This window comes from Chiloscyllium plagiosum, chromosome 3 (assembly GCF_004010195.1).
Source record: "Chiloscyllium plagiosum isolate BGI_BamShark_2017 chromosome 3, ASM401019v2, whole genome shotgun sequence".
In the NCBI taxonomy this organism is placed as follows: Eukaryota; Metazoa; Chordata; class Chondrichthyes; order Orectolobiformes; family Hemiscylliidae; genus Chiloscyllium; species Chiloscyllium plagiosum.
The window spans coordinates 75,467,997-75,478,369 of record NC_057712.1 but is presented as its reverse complement, the minus strand read 5'-3'; the positions used below and the strand labels follow the sequence as shown (position 1 = coordinate 75,478,369).

At 49.9% G+C, this 10,373-nt stretch overlaps 2 protein-coding genes across 2 annotated transcripts in view; one reads left to right on the top strand and one right to left on the bottom strand.

Moving 5' to 3' along the window:
- imp4 (IMP U3 small nucleolar ribonucleoprotein 4) overlaps positions 1 to 178 on the bottom strand; it is a 23,258-nt gene extending 23,080 nt beyond the window's left edge. The window contains exon 1 of the mRNA XM_043675116.1: positions 79 to 178. Within this exon, the coding sequence (XP_043531051.1) occupies positions 79 to 81 (3 nt within the window). The 5' untranslated portion in view covers positions 82 to 178. The remainder of the gene's footprint in view (positions 1 to 78) is intronic.
- Positions 179 to 1,555: 1,377 nt separating this feature from the next.
- Positions 1,556 to 10,373, top strand: part of ccdc115 (coiled-coil domain containing 115) — a 14,065-nt gene continuing 5,247 nt past the window's right edge. The window contains exons 1-2 of the mRNA XM_043684679.1: positions 1,556 to 1,710; positions 9,540 to 9,643. Of these exons, the coding sequence (XP_043540614.1) occupies positions 1,588 to 1,710; positions 9,540 to 9,643 (227 nt within the window). The 5' untranslated portion in view covers positions 1,556 to 1,587. The remainder of the gene's footprint in view (positions 1,711 to 9,539; positions 9,644 to 10,373) is intronic.

Genomic DNA, 10,373 nt, shown 5'->3' with positions numbered 1-10,373 from the left:
TCCCACCCCTCCCCTCATTCCCCTCCCTCCCTCCCCTCCTTCCCTCCCTCCCCTCATTGCCTGCATTCCTCCCCTCACCATGCTTCCTTCTGAAGACCAACTTCACACTGACCCAGTACCAAGCCACGCCATTGGCTGATTCTGGGACCAATCAGAGGCCCCCCCCGCACGCCCTTCGCAGCTAATGGTCGGGGCTGGAGCCGCCGAGTCCTTGGATTGGCGGACGCTGGGAGGGGCCTGAGGATTATTGGTGAATCCTTCTGTCAATCGGGAGGTGGGCGGTTGGGGGCCGGTCAACGCGCTTGTGGGGCGGGCTGCCCCGTGGAGACCGTCCGTGGTATTGGCCCAGGTGGCTGTCAGTCAGGGGGACGGTAATTCTCATTGGCGGCCTACACGGAGGGTCCCACGTGACACAGAGGCAGGACTCCCGTCAGCCGCTGAAGCCATGTGAGGGCGGGGTCAGGGGGCGGAGGCACGAGGGCGATTGGTGCAGAGTGCCGTCGGTCTAACAGGAGTGATACTGGATTGGTGGACTAGGCAAAGGGCGGGATTAGTCCGACGTTTTCCCTAATACCTTTCTCCAGGGGCGGGATTTTCACGTTCGATCCGAACATTGTGATTGGTCAGGGGTAGTGGGCGGGTCAGTGAATGCAGCCACGCTGATTGGTCTTACTGTCTGTTAGTTATAGGTGAAGAGCGGTCTGCGAATGGTGCGGCCGCATGTCTATCACGAACATGAGGGGCGGCATGTTCTAATGGTCTGTTGCGAGTGGTTCTCCGGCCTGTCCGTCAAACTCAACGGGTGACGGTGAGCGAGGCTGGACGATCGCTATTGGTGCAGTTGGGTGTCAATCATGGGGTGGGGTCAAAGTGTGACCAGTCCAGTGCCCCGTAAATCAGTGGTAGGCGGGGGAATTAATAGCTCTGTGTTACGATTGGGTACTCGTCCCGTCAGTCACGTTACATTGGGCGGGGATTATAGAGTAGGTATCGTGATTGGCTACCAGGGACGTCAGTCAGACGGCGGATTCACGGTATTCCGTATTTCCATTGGGCCCAAAGGCTGTCAATCAGAGGAGGGTCAACGACGGTCACAAAAGGTCTGTCATGATTGGTCTCTACGTCGTCCTGATGGGATTGGTCCTGACGCCGGTTTGTGGGCAGTGCGCCTGATAGATAGCAAGCCTTGTATGATTGGCCCTCGCGCCTGCCGGTAATAGGGAGGTGGGGGGGATATATGGCCGGCCTGATATAATTGGTCAGAATGCCTGTCGGTCAGCGGTAAGTGGGCGGGCATTAAGCACGGCCTGGTACGATTGGTCCCAGCGACTGTCGATCTGCGGTGGTGGGCGGGTGTATAAGCGTGACCTTGTGTGATTGGCCCTGGCGCCTGCCGTTCAGCAGCAGGTGGGCGGGTGTTTAAGCATAGCCTTGCACGATTGGCCGTGGCGCCTGCCGGTCAGCGGCAAGCGGGCGGGGTTTACGCACGCCCCGGTCGCCGATTGGCCCTCGCCTCCGCCGGTCAGCGGCGCCTGCCTGTCGCCGATTGGTCCGTCGGGGGAGGGGAGGGCCTTCCTCCGTCGAGCCATGGACGCCGAGCCGGCCCTGAGGCCGCTGTGTGAGAGCCTGGACCGGCGGCTGCTGCGCTACCTCCGGGATGTGGAGGGTCTGGCGGAGCGGCGGGGGCGGCTGGAGAGGCGGATGGAGCAGGTGAGAAGCTCGGAGGCCCCTCCCCCTTCCCTCTCTCAGCCGAATGTTCTGGAATGAACCCCTGGAGGGGGGGGTCAGGGGTCAGGGGTCAGGGGTCGAGAAAAATAAATAAGTAAATAAATAATTAAAAACAAGCCAGAGAGGAGTTTCCAGACCCAGGTGTCCTTTACAGCAGGAAAAAGAAGCAAAAACTAGAACTCTGAGGCCATTCGTCCCCTCTATCCCATCCTATCCCTCAACAAGGTCTGATCTTCCACCCTCCGCAGTGTGAATACTGACCAAAAATGTTCATTTAGCCCTCCCCCCCCCCCAATCTCCTCTGACTCCCCACTACTGTCCTCGACTGGCCCCAATCTAACTCTGGTCGTTTATTTTACTCCTGGTGTATCCGGACAAAGCCTTAAGGGTTTTCCTGGATCCTGTCCTTGTCGCGTCCCCTCCTGGAGAGAGAAGTAATTTGTAAAACAAAAAAAAACACACACACACACAAACCGGGGATGAATTTCCAGACCGAGGTGTCCCTCACGGCAGGAAAAAGAAGCAAAAACTAGAACTCTGAGGCCATTCGTCCCCTCTATCCCATCCTATCCCTCAACAAGGTCTGATCTTCCACCCTCCGCAGTGTGAATACTGACCAAAAATGTTCATTTAGCCCTCCCCCCCCCCCAATCTCCTCTGACTCCCCACTACTGTCCTCGACTGGCCCCAATCTAACTCTGGTCGTTTATTTTACTCCTGGTGTATCCGGACAAAGCCTTAAGGGTTTTCCTGGATCCTGTCCTTGTCGCGTCCCCTCCTGGAGAGAGAAGTAATTTGTAAAACAAAAAAAAACACACACACACACAAACCGGGGATGAATTTCCAGACCGAGGTGTCCCTCACGGCAGGAAAAAGAAGCAAAAACTAGAACTTTGAGGCCATTCGTCCCCTCTAGCCCATCCTATCCCTCAACAAGGTCTGATCTTCCACCCTCCGCAGTGTGAATACTGACCAAAAATGTTCATTTAGCCCTCCCCCCCCCCCAATCTCCTCTGACTCCCCACTACTGTCCTCGACTGGCCCCAATCTAACTCTGGTCGTTTATTTTACTCCTGGTGTATCCGGACAAAGCCTTAAGGGTTTTCCTGGATCCTGTCCTTCTCACGTCACCTCCTGGAGAGAGAAGTAATTTGTAAAACAAAAAAAAACACACACACACAAACCGGGGATGAATTTCCAGACCCAGGTGTCGTTTACGGCAGGAAAAGAAAAGAACAAAAACTGTGAGAAACGAAGCTCACACACTTCAATAATTGCAGTCCGAGACAAAATCTGAATCAGTAGTGTCCTCTATTTTACTCTTGCAAGAGGGTGTGATGTCCAGTGTCTATAAGGCAAGGGATATACATGCCCCAAATTCAATTAATACACAACATTTATATAATTTGGTTTCTTTTGTTTTTCATTGCTCCTCCCCTGTTTACATCTTCCACTTCCCTAAGACCGGCACCCATTACTCCTGTTTATCTCTTGCCGTATCCGGCCTTGTCTGTGACAAAATGCTTTTTTTTGGCCTCACAAGGCCGTTTGACCTCATCCCGCTGTAGGTCATTGTGAGGCATATCCTTTCTTCACCATTATCTACTCCCTCCATCTGTACCTTCCCCTGATCCTTATGACCCTTTTAATTGGGGTTTGTTCCTGTAAAAGTGGGAAACAGATATTTATACCTACTGTTTGTACAGGCGTATCTAGCTTAACTTCCTCCCCTCACAGCACCTTATCTATTCGTCTGTAATATCTACCACTGTTTTGCAGTCACGTTTCATTCTGGCTTACAATTTTAGCTAATACAAAAACAATTATGTATTTCCTCCACATAGTTTCCATTCTTATTGACTCAGCTCTTGGCTAAAACAATTACACACTGGGTGTGAGTTCATTTACTTTGTATAAGTAAATGGAATTGCAGAAGTAACACTATTTTTCCCACATCCCACAAAAACAAACGCAGACACTGAGCTTGCAGGCCATTCGTCCCCTCTAGCCCATCCTTTCGCTCAACAAGATCTGGCTTTCCACTTTTCTCAGTGTGAAAACTGATGAAAAATGTTCATTTAACCTTTTATCTCTCATCTCCTCTGGCTTCCCGCAACTACCCTCGACTGGCCCTAATCTTAGGAGAAAGTGAGGGCTGCAGATGCTGGCGATCAGGGCTTAAAAATGTGTTGCTGGAAAAGCGCAGCAGGTCAGGCAGCATCCAAGGAGCAGGAGAATCGACGTTTCGGGCCTGAGCCCTTCTTCATTCCTGAACACGTTTTCAGCTCTTCACTGTTATCTGTCTAGTTAAGAACTTGCAATGTTTATGTAAACTTCGTATATAAAGGAAACTGGTTTGTGACAGTGCAACAGAGTAGCCTGTAAGGGCTCTTGAAGAGCTGATATCCTATTCTCCTGGGTTATTAGAACGCAGTTAGTTCAGCTTATAGGTATCAGTATTACGACTGCGCGTGCTGGAGATTAGAGTCGAGTCGTATCAGTGTAATAGTGATGCTATTGGTAAATAAAGGGGATGACTAAAATTAAACTAAACTGTCTGTAAGAGGGTTTTTCTATTCTGCAGAAAGGGTGTTTGAGGCCTCGTCTACTGAGGTAGTATGGGCTGAGGTTAGAAACAGGAAAGGAGAGGTTACACTGTTGGGAGTTTTCAATAGGTCTCCGAATAGTTCCAGAGATTTAGAGGAAAGGATAGCAAAGATGGTTCTTGATAGGAGCGAGAGTGACCGGGTAGTTATTATGGAGGACTTCAACTCTCCAAATATTGGCTGGGAATACGATAGTTTGTACTTTTAGATGGGTCAGATTTTGTCCAGTGTGTGCAGGAGGGTTTCCTGACACAGTAGGTAGACAAGGGATGAGGCCACGTTGGATTTGGTACTGGGTAATGAACCCAGCCAGGAGTTGTATTTGGAGGCAGGTGAGCACTTTGAATGGGGAGTTAATGGGGCAATGGAAGTGGAGCTCATCCTAAGGCCTTGGCTAGTTCTCTGAGCGCATGAGTTCAAACACAGCTAACTTTGAATTCAAATAATAAATCTGGAATTCAAAACTAAAACTCAGTAGCGGGAAATCATAAAATTGTCATTGTTGTAAAACTCCATTTGGTTTACTGATGCCTGTCAGGGAAGGGAATCTGTCAGCCAGCACTCGGCCTGGCCTATGTGGTTATTCTGAGCCTACGGTAACATGGTTGACTCTAATCTGCCTTCTGAAACAGCTTATTATCCACTCGAATTGGCGATGGGCAACAAGTCTGTGTTAAAAGTAACGAAGGGGAAGTCAGAAGGCAAAATAAATTCTGGATTTTATACACCAGGGTAGTTAATAGAAAAAAGAAGTCGAGGGTGTGGTGCTGGAAAAGCACAGCAGGGTCAGACAGCATCCGAGGAGCAGGAAAATCAGGAATGAAGGGCTTTTATGCCCGAAACGTCGATTCTCCTGCTCCTTGGCTGCTGTCTGACCCTGCTGTGCTTTTCCAGCACCACACCCTCGACTCTAATCTCCAGCATCCGCAGTCCTCACTTTTACCTAATAGCAAAAACAAGGCAATAATGCATTTCCCCAATTAGTCGATAGTTGGAAATTTTTGTGTCGGTTGTGCATTTTCTGACAGGTTAGGTGTTTAAAAACCACAGAGCGAGAGAGAGAGAGAGAGAGAGAGAGAGAGAGAGAGAGAGCAGTCTGGTGTGGAGAGTATTGAACGGAATGGTTCCGGTCTGTAACTACTGTATCACAACATTCACCTGGGAGTGGGTTGATCCCTTGCGGATGCTCCGGACTGCACCAAGCTGCTGCTGTAGGAGCTTCCAGGGGTTGCTGTTGAAGGTGTTTCCTGTATGCATGCTTGCTCCGGACCCAGTTTCCCAAGGAGAGCAAAATTCGCAAACCACGGCTTTGAATGCTCCTACTCTGACTTATCGCTTTGGATTAAACCTTTATGACACACTTTTTTTTAAAAAAAAATCAACCAATATCAATTACTTTCAGGGTCCTGCTTCCTCTGACTTGTCAGTCCATGATACATCCCTTGCAAACCCAAAGCCACAAGTAAAAAACGGTTCGTGTAATCCGTCTGCAGTCTCCCGATCAACAGCCTCCACTTGTCACTTTCAATCCTGCGGTCGCTGGAAAAGCTCAGCAGGTCTGGCAGCACCCGTGGAGAGGAGTCTGCGTTAACGTTTCGGGTCCAGTGACCATTCCTCAGAATTCCTGTTTGCGATTTACAGCATCAGCAAGTTTTCAGGATGCTGTCTCAGGAGCACTGCCCTGCCTAGCTGCTGCTCACCGGATTCGCTTTCCCTCCGACCTCCTTAGGTTAGGGTTACCGAGGTGCCCCTCTGCAATATCCCCGAGACCTTTTTTTTTGTTCAGTTTAAATAGTAGAAGTGTTCGCCAGTTTCCTGACAAAAGAGCTCACGCTTGGAACGCCGACTCGGATGCTGTGCTTTTCCAGCGCCACACTTTTCGACTGTGATCTCCAGCATCTGCAGTCCTGGCTTTCTCCTGTCAGAGAGAAGAGGAGGCTGACCACTCCCTACCAAACTCCGGCTGCACTCTTAATGCAACAAAGCTGCACAAAAGGACCCCTCCTTTGACGACCCCTATTTCAAAGGTTGTGAAACGAGATTCATTGTTTTAACTTTCTAGTGTTGAAGCTCAAAGCATTTTCTAAATTTCTCAATTTTAGTTGATCTGCGATATCTTGTTGGACCTTTTCCAACTCTCCAAGTGTGCTGTATCATCAGTTTGTATACCACTAGCAATGTATCTCTGCAGATTTGTTCTGTGTACAGATCGGACAGGTGCATAGAATTGAGGGACTTTGCTCGAAACGTCAGTCTTTTTTGCGTTGTCCTCCTTTCAGCCTGGTACTCTGTAATTGGTTGTGGTTTAAGTTCTGGATGCCATCATTCAACATCAGGAAGGAAGTACTATTGACCAGTGTCTGTGTCAATTTTTATTCCTGGAACTTTCCTTGCTCGCGCCAGTGGTCACGCTCACTGTATTGTAATCTGGCTTCAAAAGTACTTCTTTGTGATGTCTGCTGATCACGAATGGCGATGTATAAATGCAGGCTGTGCGTTATCATTTAGTAAGAGGTACTAGGAAATTGAATGAGAGCAAATGGCTCACAGGTTAGAGAGTTTTCGCAGGTATAAAGTCTCCTGTGCTGTTTGTGTGAGGCTGTGAGGAATGTATGAGAGTCTTGCCTGCTTTCTGAGCTGTTGAGACAGATGGATCTGGGGTGGTATCGGGACAACTTGATGGGAAAACGGGGTTTATTCTAAATGCACTTGTGGAGAGGGGGAGACTTCACTCGGGCAGAAACCGCCATAACGTTGCCGAAATATTTAGATGTGCCCTTGCAATGCCAAGGCAATATGGGACTTTGGCCAAGTGCTGGGAAGTAGGATTAGAATAGTGAGGTGGTTGCTTTTGACCAGCACAGGCTGGATGGGCCAAAGGGCCTTTTTCTGTGCTGCAGACCTTTGTGACTCTGGTAAACGCTGTGCAGGTTAAAGTTTGTTCCAATGGGTTACAGAACGCCTTCATAGAGATTAGAGCATGCTGTAAACGTCCTGGAGGTTACTGTTGACCAGAAACTGAAGTGGACTGGCTGTGCAAATACATTGGCTACAGAGGTTGGGACCCCTGCACCAAGTGACTCACCCCCTTACTCCCCAAAGCCTGTCCACCAGCTACAAGCCAGGAAGGTGACTGAGTATTCCTCACTTGTGTGACTGGGTGCAGCTCCAACAACGCTCCACAAACCTGTCGCCATCAACAAAGCAGCTCGCTGGAATCGACAACACATCTACTCCCTCCACCACCAACGCTCAGTAGCAGCAGTATGTACCATCTATGTGATTCACTGCAGGGATTCCCCAAGGCTCCTGAGACAATACCTTCCAAACCCACAACCACCTTGAAGGGGACATGGGCAGCAGGGTATACGGGAGCACTGCAACTTCCCCTCAAAGCCATCCTGACTTGGAAATCAATTACCGGTCCCTCACCATCACCAAGTCAAAGTCTTGGAGCTCCCTCTCTGACGTCATTGTAGTTTTGTCGACAGTACGGGGATTGTAGTGATCCAGGAAGGCACCTTCTCGATGGGTGGTAAATTCTGGCCCTGTCTGCGCTGTCCACTCCCTGCAAGTGAATTTAAAAATAAATTATAATTCCCACTTCTCAACATCCCATGTGTCCCGTATCATCTTTGTTCCCACGGTCTTTCGGACTGCTCCTGGTGACTAACCTTGACAGTGTGAATACCTTGTTTGTTACTAGTTACAAATCACCCAACACCAGGTTACAGTCCAACAGGTTTAATTGGAAGCACTAGCTTTCGGAGCGTCGCTCCTTCATCAGGTGGTTGTGGAGGACACGATTGTAAGACACAGAATTTATAGCAAAAGTTTACCGTGTGATGTGACTGAAATTATACATTGAAAAAGACCTTGATTGTTTGTTAAGTCTCTCATCTGTTAGAATGACCATGATAGTTTCACTTCTTTTTTTGTGGGCGGCACAGTGGTTAGCACTGCTGCCTCACAGCGCCAGAGACCCGGGTTCAATCCCCGCCTCAGGCGACTCTGTGTGGAGTTTGCACGTTCTCCCCGGGTCTGCGTGGGTTTCCTCCGGGTGCTCCGGTTTCCTCCCACAGTCCAAAAATGTGCAGGTCAGGGTGAATTGGCCCGTGCAAAATTGCCCGTAGTGTTAGGTGAAGAGGTAAATGGGTCTGGGTGGGTTACGCTTCGGCGGGTCGGTGTGGACTTGTTGGGCCGAAGGGCCTTTTTCCACACACTGTAAGTAATCTAATATATAAATCACAAAACCTTTTTTAAAAGTTACATTCTCAGGTTAATGTAGCAGTTGGTAAGATGTTGAGATATTGAAGGTGTTAGCCCCCTGTGTTCCCTGTCTGTGTCATGTTTAGATCAGTTCTAATCTAAAAAGTGAGTTAAGAGTCTTCTATGCATTCATGCAGTTTTTGAGCAAAGTACAAATTCACCCCACATACATGTGTGTGTGTGTGTAAGTAAAGTCGTCTAAGTCTGTGAGAGGGTGCATGTGTGGGAGTGTGTGTCTATAGGAGTGTGTGTGGGTGTACAGTGCAATGGTGGTCACCTGTAGTGTCACATGAACCCAAGGTCCCGGTTGAGGAGCACCCTATGGGTATGGAACTTAGCTATCACTTCGTTATTCACTTTGTCCTCGTGTCTACAGCTTTAACTTTAACTAGCACCCTGTCCCAGGGACAATCCCATTGACTTTGCCGTGTTCTGTGCATAAGGTCGACTAGGCGAAAGCGGGGACTGCAGATGCTGGAGATCAGAGTCCAGATTAGAGCGGTGCTGGAAAAGCACAGCAGCTTCGGAGGATCAACGTTTCAGGCAGGTCGATGAGCTGATGAAGGGCTCCTGCCCGAAACGTCGATTCTCCTGCTCCTCCGATGCTGCTGTGCTTTTCCAGCACCTCTCTAATCTTGACTGTGTACTGTGGTTACCAAGCTCCGCTTGGGTACCTTCAGTCTTCACTGGAGGAGACCGCATGCTTCCCGTAAGACGCACCAAATATGGTTCTGGTACCTGCTGTGAAGTCCGCACGTCTTTAGCGTAAGCCGCTCGATGTGGCTTTGCACCACACTCTGACCTGCCTTCAGCCGTCTGGGAGTGTATGCTTTCGGCTTCCCCCTCCCCCTGCTGGCATTGTGGGAAGCGGTCTGACTGATGGAGGGGTCTGCTCCACTCGCGCTCAGGTTCTAACCCAAAGTCCCTCTTCCCCAGGGCTGGTTCTCGCTGTCCAAAGCTCGCTACTCCATGGGAAACAAATGGGTTACGTCGCTGCAGTACGGACCACAGATGGTGCCTTTGGCCCGCGTCGACGTGAGGTAGGTGCGGACGCTTGTGAAGTTGACCCTTCCTTCGGAGCGGGGATTTTCGAAAGCAGGGTACGACGTGACAAACCGGCAAAGGCCAGCCCTATCCATACGTAGTTTCCGATTGCCCACCCGGAGTTTGCTGACAGTCTGCTGGGATGCAGCCCTTGCTAATGGATTGGGGTTCCCCGTTGGGGATGCTGTCATGTCTGCAGCCCGTATCCTGTCCTGTACCACGTTTCATTCACCTGTCTCCCATCTGACCAGCATCAGGTCCTGTTCCAGAAACACCTTGATTTTTAAGCCTTGCATCCTCCATGTCCTGTGCTCCCCACTAACTTTGGATTCGCTTCTATCCTTAGGACCCTGTCAGGGTCTTCTGTTTTCCTCCAGTTTATCATAGTATAGAATCCCAACAGTGTGGAGGCAGGCCGTTTGGCCCGTCGGGTCCACACCGACCCTTCAAAGATTCAATGGTGTGCAGGTTGGGGTGCATTGGCCGTGCTAAATTGTCCCCGTAGTGTCCAGGGATATGCAGGTTAGGGTGGATTGGCCGTGCTAAATTGTCCCCATAGTGCCCAGGGATGTGCAGGTTGGGGTGGATTGGCCGTGCTAAATTGTCCCCGTAGTGTCCAGGGATATGCAGGTTAGGGTGGATTGGCCGTGCTAAATTGTCCCCATAGTGCCCAGGGATGTGCAGGTTGGGGTGGATTGGCCGTGCTAAATTGTCCCCGTAGTGCCC